At 39.7% G+C, this 15642-nt stretch overlaps 1 protein-coding gene across 1 annotated transcript in view; it reads left to right on the forward strand.

The window, feature by feature from the left end:
- glra4a (glycine receptor, alpha 4a) overlaps positions 1-15642 on the forward strand; it is a 55251-nt gene that overhangs the window by 35611 nt on the left and 3998 nt on the right. The window contains exons 4-8 of the mRNA XM_008276150.1: positions 1722-1945; positions 3763-3845; positions 8876-9013; positions 9393-9607; positions 12846-12995. Coding sequence (XP_008274372.1) covers positions 1722-1945; positions 3763-3845; positions 8876-9013; positions 9393-9607; positions 12846-12995 — 810 coding nt within the window. The remainder of the gene's footprint in view (positions 1-1721; positions 1946-3762; positions 3846-8875; positions 9014-9392; positions 9608-12845; positions 12996-15642) is intronic.

The following is a 15642-nucleotide window of genomic DNA, read 5'->3' on the forward strand; positions in this document are numbered from 1 at the left end:
TTGATGGGGGAAAAAATGGGTGAATGATCATCGTAGTCTGTTTTTTCATCACTGGGAAATATATCCTTGCATATAGTACTAGATGATATGGCTTTTTTTTTTTTAAAAGAAGAAAAAAAAATCACAATAACGTGTTGCATTGCAGTCAATATTAATAAAGGCCAAGAGAAACAAGGTTTAATTTGAATTTAGGCACTTTTGCCTTTTTATCAAGGTATACAAGTAAAAAAAATAAAATTTAACACAACAATGACAAACAAATACATAAATGAATGTACACATAAAAATAAAGAAAAAATAAACAACCATAAACTAATGCTAAAATCCAAATGTAAAATCTAGATGTTCACAAGGGGTGATCAGGGAGACGCTGCACACTGCAGTGAGGTTAAGCTCCTAAGAGGCTGGCCAGGATCAGGGATCTATGGATGGAGACCCCGCACCAGCCTCCACGCTCACCCTAATGTCTAGTCTGTGACCCCTCGAAGCAGGCCACCAGGAGCAGCTCTCTTAAGGCCAATTCATGGTTTTCACATGACTGGTGTGCACTTTGAAAGTGGACACATGCGGTTCTATTCATGCTACAGTAGCTATGCATGGCACACAGATGATCACATTGCCCCCATACTGAACACAGAAAAACACACAGGGCTCCTGTGGATGTTTGTAAAAGGCTGGCTGTGACTTCTGCACTGTCAATGTAATTTTTCCTGAGGTGTGCCAAGGGCAGTGAGCGAACATAGCACAGGACCTCTGGAGAATTTAAAACTTCCTACTGTGTTTGGGCTCCATCGATGGACAAAAATGTACAAACTGAAGTCTGGCAGTAATCATTTCAATTACATCTCATTCAATGATGAATTAAAAGTATCTCCTTATAACAAGCATTAGTTTTAAGGACCATTTGTTTCCCTGGCACACGTGTAGGTGGTGCGCTTGCAATTCAGACAGTCTGGATCATAAATTTTAAGCTACACACAGACATCCACAAAGGGATCCACGTAAATCCTTGCAGACTTGGGTGGGTGACAACATTTACATCACATGGAATGCATGAATTGGCCTCAAAGTGGAGGGTTTAGGGCTGTGGGTGCTTTTAGACCATAAAGCCTGTCTTGTAAGGGCAACCACCAAACCCTGTTGACTGCAACCATCACCAGGGGAGTTCTAGCTCAGACTAACACACCTCAGGAGACCTGCACGGCACCCACAGGGAATGTGATGAAGGGGAAGTGGCTCTATTATCAAGGGATATGACGGGCAGTTAGGATCCAGGGAGGGAGCACACTTGTGGTTTGTTCTTGCAACTGAACTGTTCGTTTTCATTGGGTGCTTTCAGGGCACTTTGCATCTAAAGCATTTAAGTCAAACTATTGAATTTTCTATTGAAGAACTTTCTTATTTCTATCACTACAGTTTTATCACACAGGCCTACATGCATATATACTACATTTTCATATCAGATTAAATCAATTTTGTATGTCTAAAGTTTATAGGGATACTCAATCAAAAGACAGACACTCTTTCATTATTATGTTCATCTTTCATGAGTGCAATGGCTTCAATTCATACTAGAATACACCAACAGTGACAAGTATCACACCAGTCCCAGAAAGTTGTCAAACCACGACAGCAGAATAATCCCCTTCTAAGCTCTACATCTGTACTACAACCTCCACTGGTGATATATTTTCCATTAACTACCCTGAGTTCTTCCACAGGACTACAGGCTCAATGTATTTCTACGGCAAAAATGGAATGACCCTCGTCTGGCATACAGCGAATACCCCGACGACTCCCTTGATCTGGATCCATCCATGTTGGACTCTATCTGGAAACCTGATTTATTCTTTGCAAACGAGAAAGGAGCCAATTTCCACGAGGTCACTACTGATAACAAGCTGCTGCGGATTTTCCAAGATGGCAGTGTTCTTTACAGCATCAGGTAAAGCAGAGCTGTGCTGAGTTATGTGTAGTTGGAGAATGACTTAAGGGGCTCAATCAACCTCCAGCTGCAGTATGATGTGTAAAATCCCCTGTATCACATCAACTGTTTGATATAACACCTGCATGTAAGAGGTTACTGGTAAATAAAATCAAGCTTTTTTTTTTTTTTTTGTAGAAACTGCTTTAAAATGTGCTAATTAGATTCTGCGGCAATAATTTGTATCCCAGTGCAGACTGCCTTAAATAAAATGGAATTCTGCCATGCCTTTAAATATGTCTGAGGTTTAATTTATATGATCGACATGAAACAAGAGAAAATATTCTCTAGAGAAGCCCGTTTCCGTACATTTCTGCCAAATAAAGTGAAGAAAAAAGCTGAAAATATGATTGCCACTCAGCCCGGTCCAAACAGGCAGAAAGTAAACAAATCCCAAACATACATGACCTCTCGACTACAATGGCAGCAGAATGCTAAATTGCCAGTCGCATGCACCCCCCCGCTGCACCTTTCCACCCAGTTAGGTGCGCTGCAGGTCACCAAAATACTAATAGGGTGCAAGCAAGAAAAAAAGAATCTCAGAAATGTCAAGCGGCAAGTGTGTGACAGAGGCTTTGAAGTTAGTTTGTTTAATGACACTCTGCACCAGATGAGAAATGTGCAGATGGCTTATTAAACCACAGCAAGAAGGTCTTTTAGTCACTGCTGGTGTGTGTCACGTAAGTTCCCATTTTACAACTTTACACATCTTGGAAATGTAAACAAATTGATATGCAGACTAAAAAGGTGTACAAAATGTATTCTTACAACCGAGCCTTTGCTTATTTCAGGCATGAAAGCAACTGCAACAAATTGTTTTTTGTACAAAGGAGTAATTTTGTCTGTGAAACCACAAAATGTGTCCCTTTATGAACACCATCTCTTGTGTGATATCCCCCAAGCAGTTTTAATGTCTTCACAAATCTGTTTATTGTAATAGAGCTTCAATATTTTTCGATACATGACAATATTCACAATATTTAAGTTTTATTTTTTAATATGCTTGATTTAATACAAGTGGCAACGTCTTTGGCAAGAACGAGAGACGTGCAACACAAGTCTACTCACAGTCACAATACTGCAAACACAGATAATCGCCTCCTCATTTAACTGATTTACTGCATCTTCTAGATTTGCTTACTAACTACCTTTGGCAATTATGGATCAACCCCCTCTGCACTTGAAGCACATGATACAATTTAGGCAATGTTAGAACAGTCAGTCACTGGAGTATTTGTAGTTTGTTCTTGAGCTGGTGAATAAAATATTGTGTCATCATAACACAGTAGCAAATGGGTGCCTGTGTGTATACTGCTGGCGGCTCTTGTCTCGCCTCTGGGCAATGCATTACAGCAGGTAATTACGCTGCTTTCCTCCAGACAGACTCCCAAATAGCTCCCCTCTCTCTCTCTTCTCTAAGAATTCTTGAAGGCTTAATGCATCAACACCACAACAAATAAAAGTAAGGATGCCTCCACCAATTACTTTGCTATTACTGCGGCGCGTGGAGTCATCAAACAGCAGAGTAACTGAAGATGCTTTCCAATCTGTTGCTTTTACATTTATCCAATTTTACTGGATTGAACGCTTTCATACAGACTCTTGTATTATATCATGCAAAACAAAGCAACTTGACACTGATTTATTTCTCTGTTCTTTTTATCTGTGATCCTATCATTCCTCCTTATGTTTGGTGCCGTTTCCTTGAGCCCTTTCGTGCCTTTTGACATCCCCCTTTTGGCTTCTATTCTCTCTTCCAATCTGTTTTTCTATCTCAGGCTGACTCTTACCCTGTCCTGCCCTATGGACTTGAAGAATTTCCCAATGGACATTCAGACCTGTACCATGCAGCTTGAAAGCTGTGAGTTTTCATTTCTTCCTCTTCCTTTTGTCTCACTTTTCTCTTTTTATCTCCCTTTGGTTTCCTGTTTTCTACCTTTTGCCTTGCTTGTCAAGTGTCCATCCTGGTTGTATTCCAAGAGGCATGAACTCCATCATAACTGTAAGTTTGTTTGAGGCTATCTAGACTGTTTGTGGTCATTTATTACTGATACTGGGAAGGTGGTTTAAACAATCAAGCTAATAAGTCATCCATGTATCATGGAGTCAAAGCATTTCCCCCGAACAATTGTCTGGGCATAACTAGGCAACAGTAACAAACCATAGTCTATGAAGTTTTTTTTTTCACCCTAATGTGAGGCTAATGTACATACTTTATCAGTTTAAGTCTGATGTCCAGTGTGGCCTAATGACGATTTCCAGGCCCCAAATGGAAACGGAACCTTTGAACCCTTCCATGATCGCGTCTATCTTTAATGAGGCTCCACTGAGGGATAAAAATGAAGATAAGTGTAGCTGTTCAGGTGGAATAATCAAGGGTCTAATGCAGGCATTCATGAAAAGAAGGATTTATGAGGCTGAAATAAGTTAGCGGTTAGCAGTCCTCTCGCCAGCTAGTTGGCATCCAAAGATGACTTACCATGCCCTGGCTGAGGTATTTCTAAAAAAAAAAGCCAAACAAACAAACAAACCAAAAAAAAACCATGCAGGACTGCTTTAATGGTGGATGTAAACAAAAATGAAAAACTAAATATGCACAGTTGCTAAGTTTTTGAGTTTAGGATAGTTAACATGTAAGTATCTGCCATCCACCGGCTTGCTACATACGTATTATTAGAAAGCTGTAAAAGCAGAGCATGTTAGGGTGAAATGGTGAGGTACATCTGCAAGTGTCCAGAAACGTGCCATCATATGGCAGCCTTATTAATCTGAGTGAGGAAAAAGGCATCCCTGTTGTTGAATGTGTGAGCATTACCAGGAAGCCTACAAAGACAACTGATTTTTTTTTTCTGGATTCACATCTATCCAAACAACACACAGCTGCGTTATGTATAAAATGATGAGAGCCTTGGACCCCGAAACATATCAGGTCGACGCTTCACATCTCAACAAGCAGATGGGCCTAAAAGTGCACAAGTGAGCGGAACATCCAAGTTAGGCAGCATCTTGCAATCTGGCATTCCCCTTAATGTATCCATGACAGTAACAAACTGAAGCCGGAGGAATTTTATGCCGCATTATTTTGTGAAGTGACATGTTATGTGAAAAATGCCCCATAACAAGCCCATCTACTGTTCAGTATGACTCCGTGTAGTAGCTGGTAATGGATGCTGCTGTATCATAGCAGCTCTGTCTCTTTATTAGATTTGGGGAATTTTCCACTTCAGCAACACCAGGCAACCTTCTATGAGATTACATTAAATTTACCAAACACTAGTTCACTCTCATTCCTAAAAGGCTTTTCTCATCTAATGTTAAAAAGAGAAAACAGCCTGTCTCAAAGCTAAGCACAAACCTCTGCTTTGCCAAGTATGTAAACTAAGCAGCGACATGGATCATCAGCTGGTGAGGATGCTGGTTGTCTTTTGTTCCAGAGAAATGTTGTTTCACAATACCTTGCACAATATTGCTACTGTCATTTTAGCCAGCAAAACTGGCGGCCAGTTGCTAGAGATTGGAAACCAGCTTGCTTGTACCCCTACGTAAAAAGTGAGCAACCGTTGTTTCAGAGATTACAAAGATTTTAGATCTGCTACCTTGAACAGCGTAAAGGTCACGGGATGAAAAGCTTGACAGGTCTAACAGTAACTAAGGGCCATGGGGTTTTAACAAAAGTGTTTCTGCTCATTTATCAAAAGTAAACAGTCGAGGAAACGCACAAAAGACATTTGAAACCTTTTAAAATGTTGTTGCGCTGATAAAACATGAGGTAGAAATAATATTCTCCTCCTTCAGTCTTTCCTTGCCTTTAGCAGAGATAGCATCTGCCCTCATGGAACCAATTTCCAGGATATAAATAATAAAACTTTAATTTTGTGTCCCTTTTATTATATGTGACCCACCCCTGTGCCTAGAGGTGACCCAATTTCTCACCATAGGAACAAAAGAATTTAAGTCTAGCTACGGGTGAAAGAGACGGAGCCCTCGTACCATAAAGTCATCTTTTCAGCAGCATTTCTTTCAAATAAATAAGTCAAGCCTAATGCTTGTATCACTACCTACATCCTTATCTGAGTGAACAGGAACAATAGGTATTGGGGTTTTTTTCAAACTAGTCCCCGCTTTGCGCACCAAGTAGCATGATTTATTGCTGCAAATTAACACAGGGACAGATTACGAAATCCAATAGACTAAAAACAAAAATATAAAGCCATTGTGCCCTCTGGCAGAGTGAGAGAGACTCAGGTAAACAGATGTGTGCCTGAAGCGGCAGTGTGTATGTGCGTTTCTTGTGTTTGGATAACCGTATCGCATCACACTGCCATTAGAGGAGATGTAATCATTTCTGATTACAGGCCTAGTGAGGATACTTGGCCTTGTGTTGACAAGTGTTGGTACACCACCCAAGGGTGTGATCACCTTGGCTAGAGCCTAATGTTAAGAGGACATTATAGGTTTTACCACCACTACTGGAGCTGTGGCAACACCATCTGTTAAACACGAAAAAGAGTAAGACGGGAGGCTGATTTTAAAAAGAAAAAAAGGAGCTATCTTTGGGGTTTGAGAGAGCCAAGGCCAATCTTCTTTTCTGGCCTTTCATGCCACAGGCTTATATAGATGTATAAATAGAGCCAACTATAGGATTCTGCCTTATTCTTAAACATCAAAGCCCCATATATGCAGCTTATACCACTTTGCTTCGCCTTGAGCCATTAGTGTCCAGGAACCTCAATTCTACTTTGGAACTTACACGCTAAGTGAAAAAGCAAGACTAAGACACCAAAGCATAACAGTAGCTGCGCTGAGATAGTAGCTTTCATTAGGAGAACGACTTTTCAACATGAAAAGGGTGATGGCATGTGACTAATAGCCATCGCTCTACCTTGCTGAGATATTCCAGACATTCTGGCTCATGAATTTCATTTTTATTGCACCTTGAACACTGTGTCAGTTATGTTGTGACGCCAAGCTGCAGAAGACGACCATTTCATTATCTTCGGAACGTATTGGCATTCCCCTCGGTTGTTGCAGCAGGATGTGTGAATGACAGTGAATTCTTCTCATGAACAAGATACGTGTGTTTTAGCGGTGGTGTTTTTCAGACTGGTTTTACGAGGTTGGGTACAGTATCTTGAATAATTAATGTCTTTGTAACTCAGGCCCTAAAGGGTCCCAGCAGACGTCAGTATTATTCAGATATGCAACTCCACATTGTTGTCGCGTGCAGCATGCATTTTTAATACACCTATAATCAGGCAGCTGTGAGAAGGAGCACAAGCCTTGACATCATGCAAATCAACACATGTATTCATTTGTGTTTCAAGCATGTAGGCAACATATTAACTAGCTCCTCCCGACTTATCTCATCCAAGTGCTTCACTAAGCTTTATATTCAACTGTGAAAATAGGCTATGACATCTATATATTCTATTATGGTTCAGTTTGTACATAACTGCATTGGCATGAATGCACTAATCAGCTCAGTGTGTGTGTGAACACATACAATATCTCCCACTGTTTTCTGCAGATATGCTCCTCGTGTCCTCCCGTATTTGGTAACCTTCAAACAACCATGGCAACACCAGTGTAGCTGTGCTGGGTGTGACCTTTACTGTGACAAACAGGATGGCAGAGGGTAGCTGGTAGCTGGACAGATGGGCAGAGGAACATTACATCACCACAGTCTTCCAAGTTTTATTTCCACTACCTCTCCAAAGCCTCCTTTGCCAAGGATTCTAATGTTTTCCCATGCACAGATTTTATACTGTGGTAACAAGATCCCAGTGAAAAATGAGGTTAAGGAGGAGGAAGAGGAGGGGGAATGACAATAGTGAGGAGAATATTTATCAGCTACCGAAGCTGGTTACTTGATTTTATCAGTTTTTTTTGTTTTTTTTTTAAATAAACAGACTGTTAGTTTATTTGTAAATACAGAGCACTGGCAAATATGTTGAATGATGCATTCTGCAAATATGCAGCCTTGTTTTGACAGCTACTTCTCAGATGTTGTGACAGCATTGTTCTTATATTGGTGAAAATTAGGCTGTGTAAATATAGTCTTGTCGTAGTTCTGCACTACAGTGGTGATGGTGATTTGACTTGGGTTGATGAAAACTGAACACATTTTAAATATTTTATGTCAGATATTGAATGGGCAAAATAATGAACAATGGTGTATCACATTTCCTGCTTTATCTACTTCATGTCATTTTGAAAAGCACCAAATGCAGGCCTGACAATAGTAAGATGCATCACCATACAATGATTTCAAACATTATGTAATATTACACTGTAAATATATATATATATTAGAGTTTAACTGTAATTTTTTGAACAGTTTACTGTTATTTTACAGACGTTTCCTGTTTTGTTAAATTACAGATAACCTGTAAAATCTGTCAATTTTACCTGTAAATTAACCATTGACAATGCTTTATAAAATTACACTACTTTTACTCAATTTAAATTAGCTCCCCAAAAACGTCATTTGACAGATGTCATGTACGTTTGAAATAAAAATGATGTGTATTATGGGATTTAAAAATCGACAATATTTATTTTACAGATGTTCCCCATTTCATTAAATTCTAGATATTAACTAAATCACATAAGAAAATAATTAGTTAAATGTTTAAAAAGTAAAACATGGCAAAAAATATAATTGTTTTACAGATATTAAGTTTTTATCCTTTTCAATCATACAATCATGCACATTTTTTTCTGGCACCCTTGCTGACATATTTTTTGCATATATATATATATTTTTTACAGATTTTAAATTTTCTTTTTTACAGTGTACAGTTCACAAAGTTAAAGTAAGAAAGGCACATTTCTCACCGTTTCCTTCTTTGTATAAAAAAATTTTCTATCGTCTTTGTGCTCTTTTCACAGTTGGTTACACCATGAATGACTTGATCTTCGAGTGGCTGTCAGAGAACCCTGTTCAGGTGGCTGATGATCTCACTCTACCCCAGTTCGTGCTAAAAGAAGAGAAGGATTTGGGCTACTGCACTAAATACTACAACACAGGTGCATTATAAATTCTATTTAAAGTGTTGAGAATCAAAGGACTTCATGGTAGAATTCTAAATTGTTTTTGTGTGTTTCGGCCAGTCATTTCTCCAGAGGCATCAAATGGTTGAGCCACAGTTTCCCTTCAATGACAACCATTTGTTAAATGCAGCAGTAGTTGTTGTGGGTACTTAACCCTCAATCTGCTGCAAAACTATGGTTACATGAAATCTGCTTTTACCAAAAGTGTACTTTGACACACTTGATCTGTTTCCTTTACCTACATTTGCATTTTACCTCACCACACACAAACACAAAGTTATTCTAAAATAAAAAAAAAAGAGAACTTTTGACGCAAAACAGACTTGAATTGAATGTCAACATCATGTGTCTGCAGGTAAATTCACCTGCATTGAGGTGAAGTTCCACCTGGAGCGTCAGATGGGTTACTACTTGATCCAGATGTACATCCCCTCCCTCCTCATTGTAATCCTCTCGTGGGTGTCTTTCTGGATAAACATGGATGCTGCACCAGCCAGAGTTGGTCTGGGCATCACCACTGTCCTGACAATGACCACACAGAGCTCTGGTTCAAGAGCCTCACTGCCCAAGGTGAGTCTGCAGCCGAGCGACCAGTGTTGGGGTTGACACTTTTCAGGGTAACACGTCACTGTCGTCACATTATATGTAGCAGTAATATAATGCTTCACTGTTCCTCAATTCAATAATCGCACTACAGTTATGTAGCATTAACAACAGCTTGAAATTGCATGTTTTCATCAAAGCATCACCAGAGCTTATTGGGAAAAACTTCAAATTGAGTGTGAATGGAATTGATCAAATTCATTTATATGAACTGGTCTTATAGTAGGAAGTTATATTCTAATTTTAGTGACCTCCAGTTGCCGAAAAAAGACTGATAATATGCTACTAACAATAACACAACAATGACAACAACATGCTAACTGCACCTTTAAAAGACAATATGTGAGTGATTGAATGCAGGACTAAGTTTGGCTTTGAAACTATGCGACAGGTAAGAAAACTGCGTGACTAGCTGTGTTTCTTGTGTTCTTATGTGTTGTTTGTTTTCTCTCCGCTATCCTTTTTTCTCTCCCCTTTATCCCTCACCCCAACTGGTCGAGGCAGGTGGCCACCCTCCCTGAGCCTGGTTTTGCCGGAGGTTTCTTCCTGTTAAAGGGGAGTTTTTTCTTCCCACTGCCGCCAAAGAGCTTGCTCAAAGGGAATCTTTGGATTTTGGGTTTTTTTTCCCTCTATGTTGTAACATCATAAGGCCTTAACTTTACAAGTGAAGTTCCCTGTGAGGACTGCTGTTGTGAATTGGCGATTTATAAATAAAATGGAATTGAGTTGATGGTCACTGGAAGCAGCGGTGAGTTATTTAAAATCGCGTTAGAACCCAATTTAAATTCTAATTTCACCCATTTAGCAGATAGAACGTGTTGCTTGCATTGCCTTGGAAATAGCTGCTGAGTTAATACAAGGATTGGTACCTTTGCCCAGTAGCAAAGGAGATGGCACCTAAACGAGACTGTCAAAGGAGAGCCTACTTTTACCGGTAACAAAGAGTAACCCAAGTTGCATTCCAGTGACTACCTTTTATTGGGAATTTTTTGGAGCAAAATTGTGATCAGCATCTAACCAATCATGGATGTGTTTACTTCCAGGGGTGGTGTTAAGGTTCAAGTCCCCTTCCACTAGATACACAGTCCATGAGAGGTCAAAGGCCAAATACTTCTAGAACTAACTTTAAGATAATTTCTTATATATCCATGTCTGGTTGCTAAATAACTACAAGGAAGAAAAGATCGGCGGTCCTGGTGCCCAGGTGATGAAAATGAGATCAAACATGATGTTTATCTCATATGGTTACTGAAATAATAATAGATGGTTTAAACATGCAAATAAATTTTGTTATTTATATGCATGCATTTTTTTTAAAGTGTAATTTTTTAAATATTGAGAATACAAATGTCCAAATGATGAGTAATATATTAATGAATATGATGAAACTTGTAAAGAGTGGGCGTTTGTGTGTCTCTTGGAGGTTTGTGTGTTTGTGTGTTTGCCACACACACTCACGTTTCAAGGAGTTTTGTCCAATATTGAATGTGCAGGATGACAAAGTGGCCTGGATTTCTGAGTCCAGATTTTGAGTCATTACTCCAATGGTGTTTGGTTTCCTTAGTCTTTAGTTTAAAATGTGCAGTTGATTCAGGTAGAAAACTCTCAGTGTTTAGAAGATCTGGAGGTGAGTTGCAGGTCCCTACAGCTCCTGTGATCTAAAGACGACTGTGGAGACTCAGCACTGACACTCTGAGCCATTATTAGTTCTGATAGGAGGTAGGACACATCTCCTGTTGTCATATGAGGTTGTCTTTTGGCTGTAAACATCTGTCTGGTTTGTTAATCGGTGCTTGTCGCAGATGGTCAGATGAACAAAAGTCTTGATAGTTGTCTTATCAGAGTAACCCAAATGGCTTCATACCAAAATGTACACATGTGAGGAAGGGTCTCGCTATGACATTTCTCTGTGAAGTTCTCTTTGTACTGGTTTTCACAAACGTTGCTGTTGACTTTGTGGTACTACTCTGAAAGAGAAAAGGTTTCGTCTATGTTCTCCTTATCAGTGGGGGGTTTGTGCCGCTATGTGAGCATATGTAAGGTTTAACATGATTTGTTGCAAAGCAGAAACATCTCAGGTGATGTTGCAAAGTTAGACAAAAATAAATGAATCATTAGTGTGATGAATTACTTTCTGCAGTGACTACATTAGTAAAGTACGACTTTATTTTTTGGAGTAACGACCTCACCACTGCTAGTGACCATTAATTGTGATGGTTTGTACGTCATGGCGGCCGCTGATGCATGATGTAATCAGACGTAAACTAGTCAGCCAGAACCCAGACATGAAGGCATTTGAAAAATCAATGAAGCACAAACAAAGTGTAATTTATCTGCCACAGAACCTAAAATATCAGTCACAGAAAACAAAAAACCTATTTTGTAACCAATCATATGCCCTTCCTTCTCCAAAAAGCAAGTATGTATTAGAGGAAATAGCATTACATAATGCTATCAGCTCAAGAAAAAGGTCAGTGACTAAATAAAAAAAAATATAAACGGGAGCTTGGCCTGAGTTTGAAACTTGTAGACTATTCTGACATTTTGCTTTGACATATTCCCCCAAAAATGATACATGATTTAGAAATACCATTACCTTTTGTTCCTGATATTTCCTGACGAGGCCAACACAAAGGCTCCGTGAAACAGTGACAGATGCTGAATGTCTGTAAACGACATTGTAAAAGGTATACTGGCAATGAAACAAACATTTAAAGGATGGTTTGAGTATGGACGACCTATTGGGGTGTATTTAGGTATGACGTGACGATTTTGCACGAAGCTGATCCTGATTCAGGACAAGCATGGAGACTAATTAGGGAGAATATGATACGCATGCCGCTGCCGGTTTGTTTATTTCAAATTCCTCTGTATGTACAGTATCTGTATCAGTCAGCAAACTGCTGCACAACTGAGTGAAGTTTCCACACAATGCCTGCTCAGTGGGCGTTGCTGATGTGCTGTGACATATCTTCTCTCATAAATGACACGGTCGGGGCGCTGCCCAAGTCTTAGCTGTGACCTGTCTCATGGCTATGTGTCAACTGCCCACATCCCAATGACTCATTCCAATTCTAGGTCATCACCAAGATGTGTGTCATTGTAGGCCACAGCTGAGGAATGTGTGGATTGTGAACAACCCACGAATTATCTATCAGCCTCATTGATTGGCTATTGATTACTCTGTGACCTTGTCTGTTCCCAGGTGTCCTATGTGAAGGCCATTGACATTTGGATGGCAGTGTGCCTTCTGTTTGTGTTCGCTGCCCTGCTGGAGTACGCAGCAGTTAACTTTGTCTCGAGGCAACACAAGGAGTTCATCAGGCTGAGGAAAAAGCAGCGGCAGCAGAGAATAGTAAGTGTAAATCACACAGACAAACACACGCACAAAAGGAAACAAGCACAATGAAACACTGCCACACATGGAAAGTAAGCACGAGGAACACACACACACAAACACACAAACACACACACACACACACACACACGTCCTTGTCAGGCCCTATAACATTGACTTATGCCTCTTGTTATTCTGGGATGCTGTATATTCAGGAACAGACAACATCAACACGCTACAGCTGGCTGTCATATTACATGAGGAAGATCTGCTCATTTCAGTTCAGCTCGTTTCCACGGCAAGCGCTGACCTGTGAGGTGCCTGGTGATCCTTTACCTCTGTCACTACATTTGAGAGAAACAGTCTTTCTACCGGCCTCGTGGCACCAGCAGCCCCTCACCCTGCATCCACCCTCAGACCACTATTTTGATATGTTTGGACAGTGTGACAGCGGTCCGCTCTAGCACTTGTACATCTTTAAACTGTTTCTCCGTACTGTGTTCTAATAAGGCATGCCTAAAAGGAAAAAAAAAAGAAAGAAACTTTGGAAAATATGCTTATTTTGTCTTCTTGCATTTGTCTGTGAAATATAAAGTCACAGCCGGCAGCTGGTCAGCTTAACGTAGCATAAAGGCTGAAAACAGGGGAAATCATCTGGCGCGGCTCTGTCCAAAAGAAGAAAGAAATCTGTCCATCATCACCTCTCAAGTTTACCAATTCAGGCTACACCTCATTTGCTTAATTCATACAAAAACAAAACAAAAAAAAGAGTCCAAGCTGACATTTTGTGGCTATACGGCGTTATATATGTCAGACGAGTTTTTTGGCTGGGAGCAGTAAATTTCTGGAGCTTCTGCTCAACCTCACAATTTTTTGAGCCCCTCTGCTTCTAATCGTTACGCTAAGCTAAGTTAACTGGCTGCTGACTGTAGTTTCATGTTTTATGAACAGATATGACAGGAGTAGCCACACAGCATTTTTACAAGAGTCTTGGTGTAAAAGAGAATAAGCACATTTCCCAAAACTTTTTCTTTGACACTGTTTTAGAAGTTTCAGGAAACTATTTGGATTTGTAAGTCTTAATAAATAGACCAATATTGGATCCATTTGTATGCAGAGTAATGGAAACAATCCTTAAACTTGGCACACTGTGTTTTCTCCTCTTGCATAACTTGCTGTTTTAACTTAACTTGGTAATTCTTCAGGAAGACATTATGAATGTAAGGTTTGACCAGTGTTTCCTGACCAAAACCCAATATATGAACACTCACAGCTCAACATTTCCTGGATTATTGTACCGCTTCAACCACGACTAATATAACAGGAAACATGATGGCTAATATAAAGTGACAACACCTTTTATTTATGACCATTTCCCAGTAAGTTATTGAGCCTACGGTTAAACTCTTAACGTTTGAGGAGCATCAATTAAGCTCTTTCTATTACACAATAAAGTCAGCAAATGTAAATACAAGTTTCTTTTAAATGGATGCCTGGATGTGCAGCAATGTCAGCCTGGAAACTTACAATTTGTTCTTAATATCTGTTTGTTAATCTGTAACATATTAATACATTGCTTCTTAACATTACTTAATCCATCACTTACAGCTCTAACCTTTTAAAAAGTTTAATTTAATAATAATTTGGCTTTTTTTTTGTATCCAAACATACACCTGCTAAACTGCATCAGAGCAACAACTGTTAAAGCCGACAGCTTGTAAGCGGACAAATAAAAGCGTCCAAAGAGAGGTGAGAGACACAGTGATGTTTGCCTGAAGACAAACAGACAGGACATCTTGAAAATCCCATTACACAGCTCAGAGACTGGGCTGCCTCCCAGACTCATGGCAAAGTTCCCTGTAAATGCAGAAGAGTCCAGCAGATTTACTGGGCAGTCTGCCCTCCAGCATCGATACGGGAGAGAGAAAATGATGGTCTGTAGAGGAAAGGACTTCCCCTGTCCACATCAGCTGCACAATTACTCCCACTGAGGAGTTTGAGGTCACTAACTATCCATCTGAGAGGTATTGACGCATGACCCAATCGGTTGTACTAAAGGAGACGTTGGGAATCTGATGGAGCGGACGAATCCTAGACCGACCGAGGCTTAATCAATGCAACTTTCCATCCTTGTGTTTGGCTTAAAAACCACCTGAGACTTCAGACAGCCACTCTATAGCAAGCACTGTATATCCACACAGCCTTCAAAACGATAAAAAATAAATAATCTGAACAGCCATTTATAGTCTTTACAGAAATAGCTTCAACCGGCTCCTTGAGGATTCTTTCTTTGTCTTCAAAAGGCAGCTCTCTTAACTAAGAGTTGCAGATAATGTCCTGTATTATCAGACTCACAGTGCCTCTTTAATTAAAAGCTGAGAACGTCTGCTTGAGTTTGTTGTTTGGATTTGAAGTTTGCATATTTTATCACTGTATTTTTGGCATGGCGCAGGTTCTTTTTATTATTTAAATGAAGCCCTGACAAGTCTTGTTTCTTGCAAAATGTGAACGCCTGTGTCCAGAATCGATTATAAATTTAACACAAATTAATATCTTTGGAAAAAAAAAGGAAACCTCTTGTTTTTACAACAAAGATGAAATAGAAAGCAATAATGATTGTTTCAATTTGTCTACCTTCCTTCCTGTTGGAGGTGATTGCCAGTCA

The sequence above is a fragment of the Stegastes partitus genome, unplaced genomic scaffold (assembly GCF_000690725.1).
Source record: "Stegastes partitus isolate 25-593 unplaced genomic scaffold, Stegastes_partitus-1.0.2 Scaffold2, whole genome shotgun sequence".
Lineage (NCBI taxonomy): Eukaryota > Metazoa > Chordata > Actinopteri > Pomacentridae > Stegastes > Stegastes partitus.